The 22,812-nt window shown below is 44.0% G+C and overlaps 1 protein-coding gene across 2 annotated transcripts in view; it reads right to left on the bottom strand.

The window, feature by feature from the left end:
• Positions 1-1,055: 1,055 nt before the first annotated feature.
• The window catches only part of NMT2 (N-myristoyltransferase 2), a 34,428-nt gene continuing 12,671 nt past the window's right edge, over positions 1,056-22,812 (bottom strand). The window contains exons 3-12 of one of the 2 annotated variants that reach the window (XM_056857405.1): positions 10,678-10,780; positions 10,394-10,512; positions 10,044-10,135; positions 9,843-9,959; positions 8,078-8,248; positions 5,375-5,483; positions 4,477-4,647; positions 2,307-2,474; positions 1,566-1,703; positions 1,056-1,362 (exon numbers count right to left, since the gene is read on the bottom strand). In XM_056857405.1, the coding sequence (XP_056713383.1) occupies positions 1,342-1,362; positions 1,566-1,703; positions 2,307-2,474; positions 4,477-4,647; positions 5,375-5,483; positions 8,078-8,248; positions 9,843-9,959; positions 10,044-10,135; positions 10,394-10,512; positions 10,678-10,780 (1,209 nt within the window). In that variant the 3' untranslated portion in view covers positions 1,056-1,341. Of the gene's footprint in view, positions 1,363-1,565; positions 1,704-2,306; positions 2,475-4,476; positions 4,648-5,374; positions 5,484-8,077; positions 8,249-9,842; positions 9,960-10,043; positions 10,136-10,393; positions 10,513-10,635; positions 10,781-22,812 lie in introns of both variants that reach the window. The other variant, XM_056857404.1, reaches the window with a different exon arrangement.

Consider the following 22,812-nt stretch of genomic DNA (forward strand, 5'->3'; position numbering starts at 1 on the left):
CAAAATTATTTAACCTGTACAAACCCACAGAACCCTCCAAGTGATGGAAAGCAAGCGAGGCCCTTTCTTTCAAGCAAGCAATGCCTACATACAGCCTTTATTTGTTTGAAGTTAGTTAATTGTTGCAAGGTGCAGGCTGCAGTTAAAATGCTTCATCCTAGTCTAATTTGAAGTGTACTGGTAAGATTGGGAAGGAGCAGGAAGGGAGACATTGTTGCATATTGATAAAGACCAGCACCACCCAAAAAAGGGTATTTGAAAGAGTTTTTGTGTGCATGTGCATTTTTTTCCAGGCTCAAGGGACAGCTGAAACTCCTTTGCTCTGAAAACGCAGTATCTTATGACTACTAGCAACACTTTTCTTATTTACACAACATATTGAGTGTAAAATTATGGACATTATTTTTTAAAAAAGCAAGTAGACAAAAGGAATGTGCAATTTTGCAAAAGCCTTGAAAACATTCAATCTTAACATCCTGATAGTATTAAAATTCTTTGTTTTATGTACAGGCTGTTCTTAACCTACTACCAAAGAGGTTGAAGGAGTTTCTTCCCTCAGGTTGCAAGGTGAATAATATATGATCATCCAGGCAACGTAACACCTGCAATGCTACTGAATCAAGTCAGTGATCTACTGAAGATCAAAGTACAAATCTGGTTGTTTTTTTTAAATTGATTTGGCAGCTTTGCTGATGGAGAAACCAGTGCACCAGTCCAACCAGCACATTTCTGAATCACTCCACGGTTACAAAAGACATCCAAGAATTCCATGTTTCCTAACAAACAGTCATACTTCCCCGGTTTTTCTTCCTTCAACTATGACATCCATGTGATGGAAATAAGCAGAAATACTTAAATTGCCTCCTTCAATTTTGTTAAACATTGACAAACGTACACTATCACTTAATAAATAGAAATGCAGCAGTTCAGTCACATTAACAGTAAAGATTTTTGTACTCTGTTCCACCAACTGTAGCTGAGTTTTTGTACAACCCCCCAACAGTCATATGTGGGAGGGAGGGGGAAGAAGAGAACCCTTTTCATCAAGATGCGAGTTGAGCGTTGAAAATTAAACAAATGTGCTTTATTTCTTTTCATTGACAAACAATAAAAGGTTCGTGAGCTTTTCCAGCCAGAGCTGAAGGTGCACAGGATTAGCCACGCGTGGCTTTCTTCTTTCCCCGGTGCACACCCCCAGGTTCAGTGGATTTTTCTGAGTTTATTAGGCATTGTGCTTTTGCTCCCCTTGAACAGCACTGATCAAAAAGCTTCCATTCCACTTAGCTTCCAGTAGCTCAGGTGAGTACTTCCAAGTACTATAAATACAAATGTCCTTCCTCCTCATTGTAATACGAGACCAACCTAAGGAAAAAAATGACACACGCTCGTTAGTGCAAATAAGGCTTATAAATAAGCTGAGTACAGGCTTCTAAACTGCTGGGCTTTGCTTCTGCTAGAGATACTTCATAGGGTTTTTTAAAAAAAGTAATTGGTAGAGTTACGTAACATCTGGGAAATCTGTTATTACAATAGACGATGAAGAACTGTAATGATCATCGTGTTACCTTTTCAGAATCCATGCCAGGACACCTCCAGTTATACAAATAATACTGCAAGTTGCCATCTCCAATACCAAATTTCAGTTTTTCCAGGAATGCTTTGTTTTCCATCAAGTCTAGTGCATTGAACACATCAAATCCTTTCTAGCAATATAAGAAAAAAAATTAAATGGTTAAACGGAGCATCATTCAGAAATTGCTGAGCCATCACAATCCCCTCTCCAGTGTTAGAGACAAAAATGGAGAAGGGAGTGAATATCTGTATCTTTGTGCTGCCACTGTAGTCTAAAATTTGATCAGAAGTCATAGTAGTTTATGAAAAACTTGCCTCTCAAAGCCTATCGATGAGACAGTCTTATTTTAAGTTTGGTCACCCTGGACTACCAAGGATATTCTGTTAAACTGGGACACTGAAAGCCAGATTCAGCAGTTTTCCATACTGGCTTTTGCTATTGCCACAAGGGATCCTCCTCTCTCCCTCCCCTCCCCACACAGCTGTACACCTTTGGTTCACAGCTACTGAATGCTATTTGAAACTCCCCCATGGCTCAGATATAAACATGGAACTGTACCAAGCAGAAGCTGCCCCATTCTCTTCAGGGTCAACAAGTGAGCTATACCAGACGACCCAAAGGGCAAAGAGAACAATTCTCCCATCTGCCCAGACTCTTAATGGTGAAGAGGAACTTGACCTAAGCTCCGTTTTTCTTCACAACAGGAAGCAACACCTAGCAGAGAGCTACTTACCATCTTTGCTATAATGAGTGCATCGTTCATTAGATCCAAAAGCGGGGTCTCTGTATGAACGTTGTAGAAGGAGTAGGCGGCTTTGAGGCTTTTATGAACAGGATGGTGCATGACTGTCGATGGTAATGTGTAGAAACTCAGAAAGTCAGTTAGAACACCATTTGAACTCTGGGGAAGAAAAAAATTATTCATGAGGAATAAACAGAACACAAAAAAATGTGCTCCACAGTACATTAAAAGCTTTATTATCCTGCAGTATTATCCAATATGCTCAATTAACTAGCACTGGTCAGAATGCAAATTCCTCCCCTTTAGGCATCCCCCTCCTGCCCGGCCAACCAGCGACCTTGATACCTCTGACTAATGCTAGACTTCAGTGCTGCCAACTGATACTATCCTCAGGTGCCTCCTTTCTCCTCGAATTGTTGGGACCCAGCTGTGCTAGAGGGCTCCCAGGCAGATGGCTCTATCTGCCTGCTGTGTAGGATGACTCTGTGGTTTGGGGGGTGGGGACATGTCTTGCCAGACATTGGAGCTGTCATCATGGCATTCCCAGTTGGGTAGGGGTGTGGCTGCTGCAGATGCCTCTGGGTAGGGAATGGGACAGAGCAATAAGCTTGAGTATCCAGGACATCTTAATTAAACAGCAACTGCATGAGTGCTGGATACCAAAGCTTTTACTGAACATGGTCTTCAGCAACTGAGCTGTCTGGAAGCAATGTAGCTCACATGGGGGTGGGGGGGGGGAAATGACACCAGCCAACGTATTTGCCTTACACAATCTGTAGCTAGTCAAACAATGCCAACAACTATAAATGGGGAGGAGAGAGATTCGGGGTTTGCTATTTTATTTTGGTTTTAACTGCTAATGTTTAACTCTTATTGTAAACTGCCATGAACCACGAAGAAAGGCAGGATAGAATTTTTTTAATAATTAAATTATTTTTAAAAAACTTCTTTATCTTGTATTACTGATTTAGGCAGAGGTTGGAGAGGGGAGGAAGTTCAGTGAGGATGTGATTCCCTAAAGACTGCCCTCCAAAGCAGCCATTTCCTCCAAGGGAACTGATCTCTGTAGTCTGGAGATCAGTTATAATTCCAGGAGATCTCCAGGCCCCACCCAGGAGATTAAGCAAAGCAAGAGTAGGCACTTATGGCACAAAAAGCACTACAAAAGAATGCTGAACAACATGTTTGTAACGACAAATTAAGCTAACAATACAACCAAGAACAGAAGGAAATTCCTGTTACATGTGTAGAAAAGTCACCACGTTCCTGCAGTGTAGACAGGTAAGTGAAGTGACTAAATATCAAAGTCCTGGAATGCCATGAGTAGGGAGAAAATAGGCTTCCGGTAATGAGTCCTATTTTGCTGGTGCTTTGTCAATTTAGGCAATCCTGTGACGTTCCGTCAAGGTTCCACAGAACATATATGTTCCGGACACGAAGGCATATAGCATGCCATCCATTTGTACTGTCAGGCTATATGCCTTCGTGTCCGGAACATATATGTTCTGTGGAATTTTGATGGAACGTCACAGGATTGCCTAAATTGAGAAAGCACCAGCAAAATAGGACTCATTACCAGAAGCCTATTTTCTCCCTACTCATGGCATTCCAGGACTTTGATATTTAGTCATTTCACTTACCTGTCTACACTGCAGGAAAGTGGTGACTTTTCTACACATGTAACAGGAATTTCCTTCTGTTCTTGGTTGTATTGTTTGCTTAATTTGTCGTTACAAACATGTTGTTCAGCATTCTTTTGTAGTACTTTTTGTGCCATAAGTGCCTACTCTTGCTTTGCTTAACTTCCTTGTAAGGCACTAGTGATTTTGTTTGATTTCCAACAACCCACCCAGGAGATGGCAACCCTAGTACAGGGCATTTTACGGAATAAGTGAAACAGGCCCTTGCTCAGATGCACTTTGGTAAGTAGATGAAAGAAAAGGGGAAAAAGGCCAGGGATGAAGGTCAGGGAATGCATTGCACATACCTAGGTTTCATTTCAGTCAGGGATGAGGCCTAGCCAAAGGCTTCATAGAAAAAGTGGGTTCTGAGGAAGGATTTAAAGGAAGAGAGGGAGAGAGAGAGAACAACATAGGTGTTCTGGAATAGAGTTCCAGGCTTCAGGGGCAACAAAGGAGAAGGTAGTAAGTACCTCTCTTACCTCCACAACAAATGTGTCAATAATATGATCCTGAGGCAGGAACCAGTGGGCCACTTCTTCTTCATCCATAAAAGGAGCAAGATTAAATTGCTTCAAGTAGTTGTTAATTAGTTCTTGCACTGCTTTAATATCTTTTTGTTCCATAGGTCTCAGACCTGATGTTTTTGTAGCCTTGTGAAAGAAGGACAGACATTGAAACAAGAATTAAAACACCACATAGGTGTTAATATATGCACAAACATTCCAATTAAGTTCAACAATAATTCCTATGCTCTAAAATAATACTTTGCATACACCTCTCCCCTGCAGCTAAACATGCAAAGAGGCACAATCAGCGGAGAACTTCTCCCCACCAAACTGCTATGTATGTATGATAACTGTCAGTCAAGATCAGTAGCAAAAGGCCTACTCTACATACCCCCAATTTCTGAAGTGAAGTGGGCGGCAGCAAGAGACAGGACCATTTCTGTGGTGGCACCATGACTACAGAATGTAATCCCCACAGCAAGCAACCTGGCATCTAGTCTGTTCAGTTTTCAGCATCAAAACCCACACCTTTTTATTTACACCCAAGTATTTGATTAACAATGTAGTGCCATCACTTTGTAAATTTAAGTATTTAACCTCCTCCTGAACTGTTTTCATTACATCTCCCCCCTTTTGGTTACTTTTTTGATTTTATACTGTTTTTACTTTTGCATGCAAAGTCGATGCTCTACCACTGAGCCACAACCCCTCCTTATAAAAGTATCTTTCCAAACTGGAGTAATATTTCTTCCCAGTACTTGAATAGTACTGCCATCCTAAAGTGAAAAGCTTGCCTTGTCAGAGATTGACAGAAGGCTGCTTTGGGCCCCATGGTGGATGCAAGGGTCCTCTAAGCAGATACATTGCTTACATCGGGAAGTCTGTAGAGCTTCATTGTTCTCTGTAAGGTCATATTTCTACTCAAATGAGAAAATTTCACCTCTACCAACTTTCTGGGATTCAGTGAGCGATGCCAGTACCTGGAAATAAAATTGAAAAATATTAATCTCATTCAAAACCTGTCCCTCAATAGCAATTTTTCCACTTGTTCTTAAATAAACATTAAGCCAGTCCATTTAAGACAAAGTATTGCTCTGCTGCTTGTAAGGGATGCAAGTAATGTGAACAGATTTTTTTTAATACGCAGAAGATAAATCTCAGGTTGCTCTTTTCACGAAGTATTTCTACACAGAGCCTATAATAAGCACCAATGACTACTCCCAGGAACTTCAATCAAAGAGCCCCACTGAAAAGAGTGGAAGTTAGACAGTGGATGATGTTGTATTGCTCATGCACTTCACATGCAGATGATCTTGGCGTATCTTCCTAAGCATGCAGCCATACTACACATTCAAGGTAAAGTGGGCTGAAGCCAGAGATGGGACTTTCTCCACAACGGTGCCTCAATTCTGGAATTTCCTCCCTGTTTTTGGTTCCCCTAGTGCCAAGCTTCAGGTGCCTAAGGAGGTGGTGAGCTCCCCTTCTCTGGCAGCCTTCAAACAGCAGTTGGACGAACACTTGTCAGGGATGCTTTAGGCTGGTCTTGCATTGAACAAGGGGTTGGACTAGATGACCTGTAGGGCCCTTCCAACTATGATTCCACGATTCTAAATCCCTAACTTGCAATTGCCTGACTTACAAATGACCTGTACTTACAAGCAGCAGAGACCAGGAACTGACTCTCATGCTTCAGAACTGTCATTGAGGGTGTGAGGGAAGGGATGATGAATGACTGAGGGACAATGTGGGAGCTTTGGAGTGCTAGAGTGAAGGAAGGAGAAAGTCAGGAAGGATGGATGGATGGAAACCAAGCAAGTAGGAGGGGAGACAGGAGAGCTTTTAAATTTGTGTTAAATTGGCCATCTTCCCCCTTTTAAGTGTTTTTTTTTTGCTATTCCTGAAAGAATCCAAAAACATGAAGCATTTTCACTTCAGACATGTTAAAAACACCTTTCCCCATTTCCCAAAGTGTGGTCTGTGATTAGACTTCTCGACTGAAGCCTACTTCCTGTGAGCAAGGCAGCACCAGCACTCAAAGAATTCTGTTTTAAAATCTTAGTCTACACTTAGGAAAACAATACTGGTGTAAATACTGCACAGTATTACCGCAAGATATTTTATTGTCTATGTTTCTTATTGCAAGCCCACAGTATTTTATATACATTATGGTCTAAACAGGCTTCTGTGGGCTAATCACGGTACCTAACCACCATCTATTACATATATCTCTATGAGAAAATGTGTTAAAGTTTCAAAATCCAACTTACAAATGAGCTTCTGTTAGTAAGTTAGGGATTTACTGTAATCATGAATTAACCTTTCAATGCAAAAAAGAAGAAGAAGGGTATATTCTTGGGGTACAACATGCTCCTTCCAAAAACATTTCACTCCACAGCTGACACTTTTATTTTTGCCTTCTTCCTGACAGTGGGATCCCAGCCAATCAGACATCACACTGTCATTGCAATGACAGCCAAATCAGGTTAGCCACTGGGCACGAGGATACGTGTGGGGGTCCAAGTCAGTCCAGAGTTAGGGCAATGTCTGCTGTCCTCACTCTGAACTGAAGTCAGAGAGGAAAATATTTTTTTAATTATTTACATCCTGCCTTTCTACCCAGCCAGAGCCACAGAAGCAGCTAAATGCTGTGACATGCCCCTCCCCGGTATGAATTAAAAGAGGGGGGAAATTGTTCACACACACAAAAATTCCTTCTTTTTCCAATGTTTGTTCAGCCCTAGTATATATTTCCAAGGAAAACACTTTCATTTTTTAAAGTGAGGCGGCAGATTGAAAGAATATTCCTCTCATACAGAACAGCTGAAAACTTTATTATGGTACAAAGACCCTGCTGGCATGGTGTGTGGTATCGTACCTTGTAAATTCCTCCAGCCTAAGGAACTTTGCTCCAAATTGCATGACTTTGCCAAGGGAAGAAGAGTCACTTAAGTTGAAGGAAGGCTCCAAAGTTTACCAAGTGGGCTGGTAGGCCACTGTTTCAGCTATAATACAGAAGGGGCCTAAAGGTGTATGATGCCAAATGGATTATGACTGAATACCTCTAAGTCAGAATCCTCCCCCCAAACGTAATGATACTATAGCATCAAGGAGCCTTGATTGGCCTAATAACCAGGTTGCCCAGCCTGGTATGAAGAACCGTCCCCCTCGTGAGCAGAGAATGGCTGGAAGGGGGCTGCCTCTCACCCATAGAGCACCACACATTTATTGGGAACCTGGTGTGAAATCAACTCAAAAATGCTTCCACTTTTGGGTGTCGTGGGATTCTTGTGGAAGTTACAAAGTGGGTACTCTTGCATCTTCTCAGTAGCAAGATGTGAGCTGCTTTCACATCTAGCAGCCTTCACAGAGTACACTGTAAAACATAACTCACTAATGCCTCATCTTCCCCCCCTTTCTCATAATGTATGAAACTTCTCTCAAAATCCAACTAGAATGTGTTATTTAGACTACAAGCTAGAACTTGTGTTATTTACACTACAGATAAACAAACAATGGCATGGAAAGCCATTGGAGAAAGAGATGGAACTTCAAAAGAACATACACATTTACTTACCTGCAAGTTGCTACGGGTTTGGGGAGTACCACTCCTGCAGTATAAACTGCCTGAAAAATCCCTTCCAAGTTCACTCTCCTGGTTATCTCCCGAATCAAGACCGGTGCTACTCGCTTAGATCGCAGTTTTTTATGGACACACAGAAAATTAATTTCTACCATTTTCTTCTCACTGGGAGTAACAAAGTCATAAATCACCTCTTAAATAAATACAAATTAATATTCTTCAGTACGTGCTGTCTATAATGAAGAACCATAATATGAACTATTCTAATGTTACCTAGCTGACTGTCTTTAAACAAGTGTTCTAAAATAAAGGAAAGGGAGGAGAGGATGTATATATGTTGCATTTCCTCTTACCACACTTCCTATGCAACATTCAAATTGGAGGGGAGAAGTGCAAGCTTTTACTTCACCAGAGCTTCTGCATATACTCTACCAAGACCTTTTCCATGCATTTCATCAGGAGTGTGATAACAGAAAGCATGGGTCAGTTATATGTCCTCTTCCCTCTTTTCTGTTAATGCAAGTTTGCAAAAATGCTGACTTCCAAGCTTGCTGCTTTAGCAAGAAATAGCCACCTTTTTATAACAAAGAAATGATTATGATGGGCTCTTTCCATTTCTCACTCCAGAAGGAATATGTTTTTAAAATAAATCACCACATATTATTAAGCATAGAAGAAATTTTTGTAATCCCACACACCCTCAGCTGCATAAAAAGTATTTTAAAATTCTACACGGAATCCTCTCTTTGGAGATCATTGACTCAGGGAAGTTTATTTAGCCTATTCCCTTAAAAACTTTGTTTTTGCACAGCCAGACATTTAAACTGTAAGTGTTGGGGTTCCCAAGTGTACTGTGTCTTCAGACTTAATTTTTTTATTTTAAATTTCAGATTTATTATTTTAAAAAATAATATCTATTTGTGGTTAGTGGACTGCTTAGTGGTTGTTTTAACGTTTACATTAGGATTTGAAAAGTTGCCAGGGGATCTCCTGTGTCAGTGGAACACTACGGATTAAAAAATTGTACAAATAAAACCTACTACCTGTGGAGAATTTTGGCTATAACTCATTATTTTAATCAATTTCACAGGCATCAACATTTGAAACAAGGAACAGTTACATAGTAAAAGAGCTTAATTTATACTCTTCAAGAGGCTCTTTGGGCCAAAAAGCAGTGCAAAAATACAAACCTAAATACATATCTAAATATTGTGCTGCAGCATACACAAATAATATATTCATTATTTTAAAAGCACTTCCACTTTTTATGCTGATTTTGCTGTCCCAATGATCATGTCCTGGATCAATCATGGGACTACATCACTCCTAGAAGCAAGCTTGATAATGTCTATCAGTAGGACAGTGAAATGGGGACATCAAGAATACTTGAACTCTCTCTCTGTCTTTACCTATCCCAACAAGTTCCTTCATGAATATCTTGGTTATAATTCCAATTCTTCATAAAAACAGAGCAGCAAGAAACACAACGTGACTTATTTGGATATAATTCTGTGTGGACGTTCTCAGTGCACACTAAAGCTGCAGTCCTTCAAAGGGACTTAAGTTAGGCTGTAACTCAGCATAGGTTGCTATAAGAAAACAGTTTCAGCTCTTTCTAACATGTCTAAAGTTGCCCCCATCATCTTCACACTTGATTACCACCATGTCTTCAGTGTGATAATTCTCCAACAACCAGAGACAGCTTTAAAAATATATGTAATTCTTGCTCATACAAAGGCATGCAAATGTCAAGACCTACCTCTCATAAATCCGAATATGTGCAGGAATGGCGCTTATGAACCCTACCAATTTTCTATTGGATGATACTCTGACTCCACAGTGCCACTGTGGAAGCCAGCCTGGAGGCCTTAGTGCCCTGGAAACAGACACAAAGGAGGAATGTAAAGGATTGCCACTTGACGCATAGAAGATTAAGAGTCTATGGAATTTTTTTACTCACCACAAGAGGAAGTCTGGTGAGTAGTCAAATCTAAACATATTATCGTCATCTTCTACATAATTCTCATTTAGCAGCATGTATAACTCCTTTAGCTGAAAAGCATTAAGAAGAAAAGCACTAAACACAATATATTAAGCAAAAATCCTCCCCATTGTTCTGTACAATCCAGCAACTTGGTGCACGCTCATTTACAGCTCCTTCTGAACAAAACTGCCTAATTTCTTCCACGCTTTAGGGAAACAGGCAGTGTGTCCAAGTCTGACTGAGCGTATGTCAATACTTCTCAGCAAAGAAGCAAGTGAACATTCCTTGCTTCTATTTGAAAGATTACAAGTAGTTCTCCTACTTACAACTTCAGCATTGCTCAGATCCAAAGTGTCCCATGTAAAACCCTGTGGTAAAGAATATGGCTCTAGACGGATGTTGTCCTTATCTGGTTCAATTGCACCATGAGATGTTATAACTTCACCTGATGCAGAAAGAGATGGGGAGAGGGGGGAAAAAGAGACAAAGTGGTATTGCGTGTAGGCTAGGAAATTCAGATTCTCCTTAATACAGCTTTCATATCTGGGCCCAGTTATTATGAACTTACTAAGCTTGGGTACTGGCTGCGTATCCCAAAACTGGTATTTACGTTTGGTCGCCTCATCAATGTTCTTTGCTGGCCCTTGGCATGCAGACAGTAACTCCATGGCTCTCTGAATATCTTGCAGCTTCTGCATTGGAATGGCTGGATTCTGTAGAGACAGATGGAACAATAAAGAGAAACTTGTTGATTACAAACACAGATGTGCCTCTTCTGCTTCTTTTTGTGGTCACACATCTGCAATACCTAGACATTAAAGGTTCCATTTAGGCATCTATTATATTTTCCAGCCGTCAGTCCCAAGAATTATTCCCCCCCACCCCACAGACAAAATTAAGAAGAAGAATTGGTTTTTATATGCTGACTTTCTCTACCACTTAAGGGAGACTCAACCCGGCTTACAATCACCTTCCCTTCCCTCCCTACAACAGACACCCTGTGAGATAAGTGGGGCTGAGAGAGCTCTAACAGAGCTGTAACTTGCCCAAGGTCACCCAGCTAGCTTCGTGTTAGGAGTGGGAAACAAATCCAGTTCACCAGATTAGCCTCCACCGCTCATGTGGAGGAGTGGGGAATCAAACCCAGTTCTCCAGATCAGAGTCCACCGCTCCAAACCACCACTCTTAACCACTACACCATGCTTAAAAAACAAACAAGATGGGTTAAGGCCAATATTTGTGTTTTTAAAAATATCTGTGCTTTATTTTTAAACAGAAATGAATTTCTAGTAATATGACAGCAGAAGGAAGGCAGCAGCTACATATTGGCTTTCTTATCTCAAATTAATATGGAATTAAGGCAATTCCTGGTCATGTGCATTTCACCCCTCCTCCCATTTTCTCTCCCATTTATCATTTTCCTCTCAGTCTTTTTCTTCTTCCAATTCTCCTTTTGCAAGCTTATCTCACCCTACTGCCTTCTCAAGCGCCTAGTTTTCCTCTATCCCCCCCTTCCTGTAAAGTCTCATGAATGCATTATGATTATGTGAAATCATCACACTGTAGTATCAGCCAATAATGTAGGGCAGGGGTGGAGCAACTCTTGTTACGCAATGTGCTCACTAGACATTACAAGAAGGGAAAGGGGGGAAAACAGGCACAGTGGATGCCATTGTCAGCAACAGCCCAGAGTCTACCATAAGATTTAATGCTACCCTTAAAAAAGGTAAAGGTCCCTTGTGCAAGCACCGGGTCATTCCTGACCCATGGGGTGACGTCACATCCCGATGTTTCCTAGGCAGACTTTGTTTACGGGGTGGTTTGCCAGTGCCTTCCCCAGTCATCGTCCCTTTACCCCCAGCAAGCTGGGTACTCATTTGACCCACCTCGGAAGGATGGAAGGCTGAGTCAACCTTGAGCCGGCTACCTGAAACCGACTTCCGTTGGGATCAAACTCAGGTTGTGAGCAGAGCTTGGACTGCAGTACTGCAGCTTACCACTCTGCGCCATGGGGCTCTTAGCAGTGCTACCCTTAGAAAGAGGTTTTGTCCCCTCCCCATCAATTATGGACAGATTTCCTCCTGCCCTGTTTCTTACTTTCTTTTAAACTGCTTTTCTCTTTTTCCAATTTTTTTAAAAATTTCAAAAACATTTCCCTTATATTTAACCCTGCCCTGAATGCATTCTTGTAATACAAGCATTACAACACAGGGTATAGCATACCAATACAGGGGGCAGGGAGAGCCTTTTCGCCCTTTTCTTGTCTAGCTGCTTAAACTGAACAAAGTTCAAATGGCAAAACAGAACAAGTGTGAAAACAAACTCTGATGAAGTGAAAGAACTTGCAGTCTTACATTGCATGTAGTAACAATCAGCCGTATGCCAAAACAAGGTTTGATTAAAGCCGATTTATTCTATAACAGGCTTTATTAGACAGGAAAATACATTCTCATATTCAGCAACATCCAAGCACTGAGGGAAGAGATGTTATTCCCCCCCCCCCAAAAAAAAACCTATAGCAGACAGGCTATACAAGAGGCTGGGGGTCTGCAAAGCAAAATGCATGACATTTAACTTTATGGGCAATATAGAAGGGACAGGCTGGCAAAGAGCAAGTCAAACATTTCTGGTAAGGGAATGTTTTGTGGGGGCACCATGACCTTGGATTAGTTGCCATCAAGTTGCTGAGAGAATGAGTTGGTTGTGCTCCCCCGCCCCCCCGCCCCCAACACAATGCACCGTTGTAGTATTAAAAACTGGGTTCTGGGAAAATACAATCTTGCTTCCACATCTGCAATACATTCCCATGTGAGGCCACCATATCTCTGTATCATAGCAATAATGAAAACAAGACTGGGGGAGAAAATCCCAGGTGCAGCGTCACCTAGAAGCCTAGGAATTTGATGTTGGTGCCAGATATTACAGGAATATGGAACCGCCTGCTTAGATCACTGTTCTGCTTTCCCCAGCCTGTGCTCATGTCAGGAGCCCAAACACCAGTCTTTAAGTGCCTGCAAACACTTCGGACAGGTGCCAACACTATCAAACTCAGTCACAGCTCCTGCCTGGATAAGCCAGAGCCTGTGGCTCCATTATAAAGCAAGGCTGAAGCAGTTATTTACAGAGATGACTTGGGACGCACAGCCAGCTGCCTTCTCACTAAGCCACCTACTACACGGATGGCTCACTGAATTTGCAACCTGCTCTCCCTTTCAGTGTGATGCAGGGCTAAAATCACAACTGTCATGGCAGACTTATTCTTACTTTTATTTTCAACCTTTTGGTCAGAAAATTTTGCTTTCCCCCCTTTTTAATATAACCCAGTACACAATGGAGCAAAGTAAAAGTCAAACAGCACAACATATTCAACCCAGAAGAATTCAAAATGATAATAAAACATACTGCTTCCCTCTTCAACAGATGCTGGAGACCATCTTTCTTTCTCACCTCGTACCAAGCTTTAAGAAAGGGTACTGATCTAGGCATAGGATGGGTTTCACATGCACTGTTGTCATTTTAAGACAACCCAAGATCAAGCTCACATTTGAAGGACCACTACTAAACCCACCCCATTAAGGGCCAGGGATCAGACCTGGTATGTCTTCAGACACAGAAGCCCTGGGGAGGGGGGGTCGACTAAAAGTCATGTAGCGTGAAAGCCAAAAAACATACACACATTGCAATCGCTACAAGTGGTGATTGTAAATGGAAGGGGAAGACAATCCTCCCCAGGCCCATCACACACACATACATTTCAAGAGGTTATAGGCACAACACACGGCAACTAGTGTAAGACAGGAAAATCCCTTTCCTAACTGAGAAAAGAATGTGATTAATTCCTTGACTTTGGAAGGCAATCAACACCTTCCGCTCACAGGTGAATGATGTGGTAAGCATATGGGGGAGAGGGGAGAAAATACCACAGCAAGTCAGAGAGAAAGTTTATTTCTAAACACACACAACTAAGCAAATGGAGGCATTGTGGAAGGAAAAAAAATACAGCACATACCGTATATACTCGCGTATAAGCCGAGTTTTTCAGCCCCAAAAATGGGCTGAAAAAGCCGGCCTCGGCTTATACGCGGGTCAATACGGGGGGAGGGAGGGAGGAGGGAGGAGGGAGGGGGGAAACTTACCGCTGTCGCCGCCGCCGGGCCCGTGCCGCTTCCTGCCGCCGGGAGCGGCCTGGGGCAGGCTCCTGCAGCCGCAGGAAGGCTGCCCCGGCCCTTCCCGCCCCCGCCGCCATTTTTCCCGGGCGGGAGGGGCCTTGGGCAGCCTCCTGCAACTGCAGGAAGGCTGCCCCGGCCCTTCCCCCCGCCGCCATTTTTCCTGGGCGGGAGGGGCCTTGGGCAGCCTCCTGCAGCCGCAGGAAGGCTGCCCCGGCCCTTCCCGCCCCCGCCGCCATTTTTCCCGGGCGGGAGGGGCCTTGGGCAGCCTCGTGCAGCTGCAGGAAGGCTGCCCCGGCCCTTCCCCCCCGCCGCCATTTTTCCTGGGCGGGAGGGGCCTTGGGCAGCCTCCTGCAGCCGCAGGAAGGCTGCCCCGGCCCTTCCCGCCCCCGCCGCCATTTTTCCCGGGCGGGAGGGGCCTTGGGCAGCCTCGTGCAGCTGCAGGAAGGCTGCCCCGGCCCTTCCCCCCCGCCGCCATTTTTCCTGGGCGGGAGGGGCCTTGGGCAGCCTCCTGCAGCCGCAGGAAGGCTGCCCCGGCCCTTCCCGCCCCCGCCGCCATTTTTCCCGGGCGGGAGGGGCCTTGGGCAGCCTCGTGCAGCTGCAGGAAGGCTGCCCCGGCCCTTCCCCCCCGCCGCCATTTTTCCCGGGCGGGAGGGGCCTTGGGCAGCCATCCTGCGGCTGCAGGAGGCTGCCAAAGGCCCCCCGCCGCCATTTTTTTGGGGCGGGAGGGGCCTTGGGCAGCCTCCTGCAGCCGCAGGAAGGCTGCTCCGGGTCCCCCTGGGCCTCGCCGCCGCTTCCTCCCGCCGGGAGCGGCCTGGGGCAGCCTCCTGCAGCCGCAGGAAGGCTGCCCAGGCCCCCCCGGGCTGCGCTGCCGCCGTACCCTCGCCGCTGGAGAGCCCTGTCAGGTAAGCCTGCAGGGGGGGGAGGGGTTATAAGCCGACCCTCGGCTTATACGCGGGTGCCTAATTTTTCATCATTTTTGGGGAGAAATTAGGCACCTCGGCTTATACGCAGGTCGGCTTATACATGGGTATATACGGTAGAAACAAAAATACAGTTTCTTGCAAACTCAGACTTCTAAGGATTCTCTAGTAGTTACAGGTTAGTCAGAGAATTCAGATTGGAGTTACTACAGTAGCTCTCACAGCTGGATGCTGAGGAACAAGCTCGGTCCTTGCCAGACCATATTTCAGAAGGTGGAGGGCTTACACGAATGTTCCCTCTGAAAAGGTGTAGACCAGTGAATTATTTTCCCACAATCATGTGGGTTTTGCACACAGAGCTTTCAGGGTGGTGTGGACAGGGATGGGTTGCAAAGATCTTAGGGCAGGGTTGCCAGACGGGAGGAACTTTTAACACTGAAGTGATATTTCACCTTCTTCTGTGGTCATATATGGAGTGCTAGGTGTCATATCCTAGATGCTTATGTGACCTCCTGGATTAAGGGCATTTTGGATTCAGTTCGAATCCCCACACAAAACCTGGCCTTTCCTCTAAACAGGGGTATGTTCATGGCATTGTCTACATTGTGGATGTGCCGAGTGAGACTTCACTTCTTCCGCGTAGCTACACCCTTGGGGATGGGAGCGATTTACAACATCTGAATTGGCTGCAAAGAGGCAGGGGAGGAAATTCTGGGGAACCCTGCTCCTCCAGGTGACCAGGGAGTTGTGTAAATAACGTGATTTGCTTTCATGTGATGTTTGGGTCTGGATGGTGTAAGGGCGGGGGGTGGTGGTCCAGAGAATCTTTGTATAAGGACTTGTAGTGACTTTAGGCAGCTCTCCTGGCCTTAAATCTAATGTGTTAGTTCTATTTCTGAGAGGCACTGTTATAGATTTTAAAAGCCATCAGCTGAAAACACATGCAAATATGAGAAACAATCATTGCAACTCATCATATAGGTCTGAAGAAGTTCACTGCATCCAAAGAAGGGTGAGGATAAGGGTTAGGCTGCAACACATTGACGCTTTGCATCAGCTATATGAAAAACAGAGGACAACCACCAAGGGAATGAAACGGGAAACTGATCACTGGCAACCTAAACCTCTTTGCTTGGAAGCAAGGCTCAGAGATTTCAGTGGAACTTTCCAAAATACACGAGTGTAGGATTACAGCTTTTAGTATAAAACTGGGGCAAGAGGAGAGGTTGATGTATACAATTCATTTCGATACATCAAAATTTATGAAAAGCAGCAATTGCTTGTAAAAAGAGATAAAAATAACTTCCAGGTGCTATATAAAACACAATGGGTCACAAGCAAACTAGTTGCGCTGACACGTAAAGTAGGGCTCAGGCTTTGTGATTAACAGAAAGCCAACGAGTCTTTTCTGTGTGGGCAGGCCTGCAACATATAATTATTTCTGCAGCATTGCTGCAAAGAGCTTGAACAATCCATATTTGTCATCCTCACAACAGCCCTGTGGGGGTAAGCCAAGAGACAAGAGAAGTGCGATGGAAAGGCTACGCAAAGAGCCTGTACCAGAGCTCAGAATTAAAGACAGCCTTGCCAGGTACTGTAGGTCATAGCACACCTAGTAAAGACCGTAGGACAGAGTGATGGCTTGTTAAGCTCTGCTGCTTCTGTGCAGGTTCTTATCCCCCACTGTGCCTCATTTTCCAAAGGTCCATTAAACTGGACCTTTAAAAGTAGAAACAGAGGTCAACCACCACAGCCTGGCATTCTTCAGCGATGAGCCACCAGTCGCCATTTTAAAAACCTGATGAAGAAAATCCAAGCTTTATTTAAGAGGAACCAAAACAGACAGATGAACCAAAACAGACAGAGACTTGCATGGTACGCAGACAGGTTTCCCGCCTTATACATACATGAAGCTGCCTTGTACTGAACCAGACCCTTGGTCCATCGAAGTCAGTATTGTCTACTCAGACCAGAAGAGGCTCTCCAGGGTCTCAGCAACTTCTCCCTCAGCATTATGAAAGCACTAGCCCATACTGCCATGAAACTTGGGAGTTGACCTTCGATCTGTCACATTTGTAAGCATACGGGCCGCCTAAACTCCCGGACTGGACCTGGCAACCTGATATGCAGGCACACGGCTACTGTTCCAGCCGCGCGCCGGCCCCAAACGCTACTGGGACGGCCGCTGCGCGCTCCGTTGAAACTGACACGGCCGCTCCTGCGAGCTCTGTGCAGCCGGCAGCTAGGAAGCAGAAGCAAGGGCAGCCTCCAGTGAACCTGAGAGACTCCATGTTCCTGTGCAGACTCTGTTCCAGCTGCAGCCATGTCATGGAAAGCAGACAGTCACGTAGTCAGTGCCAACACCCCCCTTTCCCACTGCAACATCAGCAGCTTAATGGGCAATCAGCAGCGATCCTGACATCAGCGATGAGTCGTTCCTCCAGATATGCAGCAGCGATCCCCAGACGTTTGCAGAGATCGCGTGTATTGTTCCAGAAAGTTAATCACTTCAGCAAAGATCTCCCGGTTCCTCCCGGGTTGCAAAAGCCATTGGAATCAGAATAGATTTCCAAATTCTCACTATCCCACCCCGGCAACCGAAGATTAATCCTTTTGTCACCTTTTGTCACCTGGGAACCTAGGAGGGTTAAATCCCCTCTCCCGCCCCCAGAAAAACAGTATATCTGGGGTGCCCCCAGCCCATAATGTTACCTTAGGTCTTTCCTGGCATCTTTGCCGTTACTCTGTTGGTTTGGTTTTGCGCAGCCTGACCACGCTCCCTCCCACCTTGCTGGCCAAGTCTACAGGAACCCCTTGCCCCCGCCTTTGCTCTTAATTTCTACTATCTTAGTCTACGTGAACGTGGACAACTCCTCTTCAAGAACGGTAAATATCACCCCATCAACGATCCCTGCAACATTGGCATCTGTGCTTGTACTACTCTCTTTGCATTTCTTAGTTTTCTTTGTATGTGTGTATGCATCACAGATTTGAAAGAAAAACATAAACTCTCTTAATTCGGAATCCTTTGCTTCTGTCTTTATTTAAAGGTCACAGTTACCGGCTCTGGTATACAAAGGTTGCGATACCGCTATAAAAATAAATATTGTAGTTTGCCATCTTGCTTGCTAATTCCCCAAGTTAAAGGGCAATTTGGCTAACACATTCATTCAGTCTAACCTACCTTAAAAAGATTGTTCTGATGATACAATGGAGGAAAGGAGAACCACATACACCAGCGGAGCTCCACTGAGGAAGGATGGGATATAAATATGATAGCCTTCATCCAGTACTACTAAGCCTGAAAACCATACAGGCTTAGCGGGACACTCCTGGCTGAAGGAAGAAAGGGCTATTCATCGTTTTCATAATTCCTAATTTCACTTGTGTTACTTGCAAAGGCCCTAACCAGTAGGTGCTCATAACAAAAATACAAAGATTTCTATTTCAGCAGCACTAACCTCATACCTTAGGACTAGCTCTGGCTTTTCTAGGGCACAACTTAAAGGGCTATAAAACACTGGCGAAGGTTATTTTGCAGAGCATATTGTGGAAAATCAATGTGCCCACTGCAAGCATAAAGGCCCAAGAATAATATGATGCCCACAAGACACTCCCAGGTGACACCCTTTTTTCTCTGTGGTTTGATTCCCTGAGGGTGGGTCCAGAAACTATAGAAGTAGCTTGAATTAGTGTTATCAAGGTGTTGGTATTAACCTTTAAAGGCCTAAAAGGTTTGGGACCATCGTATCTGCGGGACTGCCTCTCCTGGTACACCCCCCCAAAAAAAGAGTGTTACACTCAGCGAATAACTACTTGCCAGTAGTCCCTGGCCCGAGAAGTATCCGGCAGTCCTTTACCAAGGCCAGGACCTTTTCAGCTCTGGTCCCGGCCTGGTGGAACTCTCTGTCGAGCAAGACCCAGGACCTACGGGATTTGGCACAAGTCCGCAGGGCCTGTAAGACCGAGATGTTCCACCAGGCTTATGACTGAGGGCAGCAATGGTTTCTATCACAGCTGCCCCCCCCCCATCTGGTTAGATTAGGTTCTCTGATTATATTGGGGGACCTGACTGCCTTTCCTCTGGGCTGGCTGCTGACCACTGTGCCTATGAAAATGAGCTGATTTTAGAACTGAGGATTGTAACATGTTAAATTATTTACTACGTATTTTAAATGTGTATTGTGTTATGGTGTAACAACTCCAAGCCCGTCTTTGGCCAGGATAGACCAGGATATAAATTCAAAAGTAAATAAATAATTTCCAAGAAGTGGTGAGTCATGCCAAGGAGGAAAGCAATGCAAGGCCACTCCTCTACCAGTCATGTATAATAAGCCCACCCTAAGAGGGATTCAATCAAGGGCCATTTCCACCACCCCCAAGGACCCCTGAGCTTCCTCCCAACTAATCTGATCATAAACCAACGAATTCCACAACAATAAGCAATGGGACAACCCCAGGAACTTCTTTCCTATCTAACGACCAGACAGGAAGATTCCAGCCCTTCCCTATCATGGCAAATACCTGGCCCATAGACGCAAACAAATCTGAACATTTTTGACACTCGAATAGAGACAAAGGTTTCATATACTTGCACACCCACAAAGATTATATTTTTATTATTTATACATCCCAATGCCAAGACACTCCTTCCCATTCGCATCCCAGGCTAAAGGATATAAAAAGTTGTTCCTCAGCCCTTATTTTTGTAGCCCGTTTGGAAACATCCGATTACCCCAGCCTTATGCTTGGTCCCTCATCTCCTCTGGGTCCCGAATCTCTGCTCCACTGACCTGGCACTGAACCTTCTGCCTTCTCCTGGTCCATTTCAACTCATGAGGCAGCTTTTTCACTACTGCGAACCTGCCCCCCATCCCCCTGGGATCAGCCTTGTATGTCTTATTTTCTCTTATAAGTTTATTTTCTGTAGGCAGGGAGCCATTCTAGGGAAAGGTTCTGTGTTACTGAGCTACCATTCTACATTTCTATTCTATATTTTTCATTCATTACCGCTTTACCATATTGATTCGATCAATCTGAGTTTGTTAGTAAATAAAAATCCTTTTTTTGAAAGTGTCTCCCCCTCCTCATTTTTCCAAGTGTTGATCTGAATCTGCACCTCCATATACATAGGCAACACAGACCCAAGCATTTAAGTGCCCAAAAGTACACATTTGGTCTACACAGGCAGGGGGACACTTCTGCACATTCCTGCCCTGACACATGTATGTATACCAGTTTGGGCAACAACTCCTTCTAAGTTTCTAAAAAGCTATCACAGCTACACAGCCTTAATTTACCAACAACTTGCGACACTTTTAGTACCAGTCTGGAATCTGTGCACTTGCCCACTAAATGAGCAAGCTGTACCAATGATGCTAGAATCTGTGACTAGAAACACACAACAGCAGCTATTAGCTGTCACCAAATAACTAGTCTGACTCGCTAATACAGGGTTGGATCCCACAATATGTGGATGCAAGGATCACAGTTAATTCTTGTGTTCCCTTTCCAATCCCAATAAAGTTTATCCTCAGTGTCAAGGGATCTACCGTATGTGAAATAATATCCCCATAGGTCAGTAGACTGCAGTGGACGGGGGAAAGGGTTAAAAATTGCCCTGTCTTCCTTTGGTGACCCCATGTTAACAGAAGACACAAAAAGAGCAATTTTGGGCGAAAATGCATGGTCGCTTTATCCTCCTTTAATCCCTGTTTCAGCCAGGATTCAGCCAGGATCGAATGCACGCGTTTTGCCTAATGTGCATTCGATCCTGGCTAAAACAGGGATTAAAGGAGGATAAAGCGACCCTGCGTTTTCGCCCTTTGTTTCTGTCCCCCTCTCCTAGTCCCATTTCAGCCTCCCAATTCACATGGCTACTAGATAACACATGTTCCACAACCCTGGGAAGAAGCTTTCCTTGAGCTGGGGAGGCCTGCAGGGAGGGAGGGGGAATCCACTACCATCAGCGCCTTCTGCTGACAGATTGTGGGATCTACCCAGAAGATCTATTGTAGGAAGAGAAATCAAATGCAGCATTCCACATAGACTTGACCACACTGCAACGGGCAGCCACCACCACATCTAATTCAGACAAGGGTATGACATTCTCATACCTGTCTACACACTAGATTAAATCACTATGCAAGTAAATGGTGAGGGCAGCAAGAGTAATATATGCAGCAAAATGGAAGGCAGAGAAACACCCAGATTTGACTGAATGGATGAATAAACTAACAGAATATGCAACAAGGGCAAAGCTAACATCTTTTATACACAATAGACCAATTTTAGAATTTCAGGAAAATGGAATGTTTTCTTTAATTATATAGCTAACAATTTAGAATGTGTGTGTGTGTAAAGTGCCATCAAGTCACAGCCAACTTATGGCGACCCCTTTTGGGGTTTTCAGTGGTTTGCCAGTGCCTTCCTCTGCACAGCAACCCTGGTATTCCTTGGTGGTCTCCCATCCAAATACTAACCAGGGCTGACCCTGTTGGAATATTCAAGGCTGTCATATTAGCTGTGACAGGCAGACTTAGATGGAAGGGATCTAACTGTCAACCATAGGCTGATGCAATGGCCTGGAAAGCCCCTAGGAGGCCTGATTATACTGGCCAGATCCAGTTGAGGCCAGAGGCCGAGGTGTGGTGTTGCACCTGGATAGTGACTAAGCATGTACTGCTAATTGATGCCTGGTGGTGGCATTATGTATATAAGTGTAAGACTCTGTGAGTCTGTGTCGGGAGTTAGGGGGAGAGAGTGTGTATATAGCACTGTAAATAAACAACTGCATTTCTATATGCTACTAGTGGTTCTGGTGGTCATTCCTGGACATTGGCACAATCTGCCAGCTCTCGCTTAGCTTCTGAGATCTGACGAGATCAGGCTAGCCTGGGCCATCTAGGTCAGGGCACACAATTAAGAATAGAATTAAGTAAAACAGAATAAAAATGATTTAGGTAATATATGTTTTTATATTAAATATACTATCATATATGAAGATATATTGAGAATATAGAGTATGGCAATTCAAAGGAAGTTCATTATTAAAATGTAATTTCAAAAAAGTACGCTCCATATAAACTGTAATATGATTTTTTAAAATCACAATGTAGACTACAAACATATTTGTTTTAAGGCCTTGAAAGGCAATTTTTACCATTCAGATACAATCTTACTAGTTTCTTTTTCTAACAAAGGAAATATTTACTGAGGCTGATTACAAAACCACATTAAAATCATATCCACATGGATATAACAATTCTGAACAAAATGGGACAACATATATTAAATTAAGGCAGCTCACATAATGACAGTAACAGCAGTTAAAAACATTTTTAAACTATCCTCACGTGCCCCTTCAGAAGATTTTAAGGCGCTGCTATTGAGCAGTTCCCCTAAAGTGAGAATTCACCCACTACAAAAACTTAGTAACTTGGTGACACATCTGGGCAAGACAAACTCTCTAGGGAGAGGGTTTAGCAAAGCAGGCACAACCAACCACCAAAACATGGGGCATTTTAGACAACACTTCTTGTTTGACTACACACACAGACACCTCTTTTGGTCTACCAGGATGACAGTTTGGCTTTTCTACCTTGAACAGTCTACTAAGCCAGCTTTTTCTCCTGTCTGCAATTGTGACAGCAGGTA

Source organism: Euleptes europaea, chromosome 11 (genome assembly GCF_029931775.1).
Source record: "Euleptes europaea isolate rEulEur1 chromosome 11, rEulEur1.hap1, whole genome shotgun sequence".
In the NCBI taxonomy this organism is placed as follows: Eukaryota; Metazoa; Chordata; class Lepidosauria; order Squamata; family Sphaerodactylidae; genus Euleptes; species Euleptes europaea.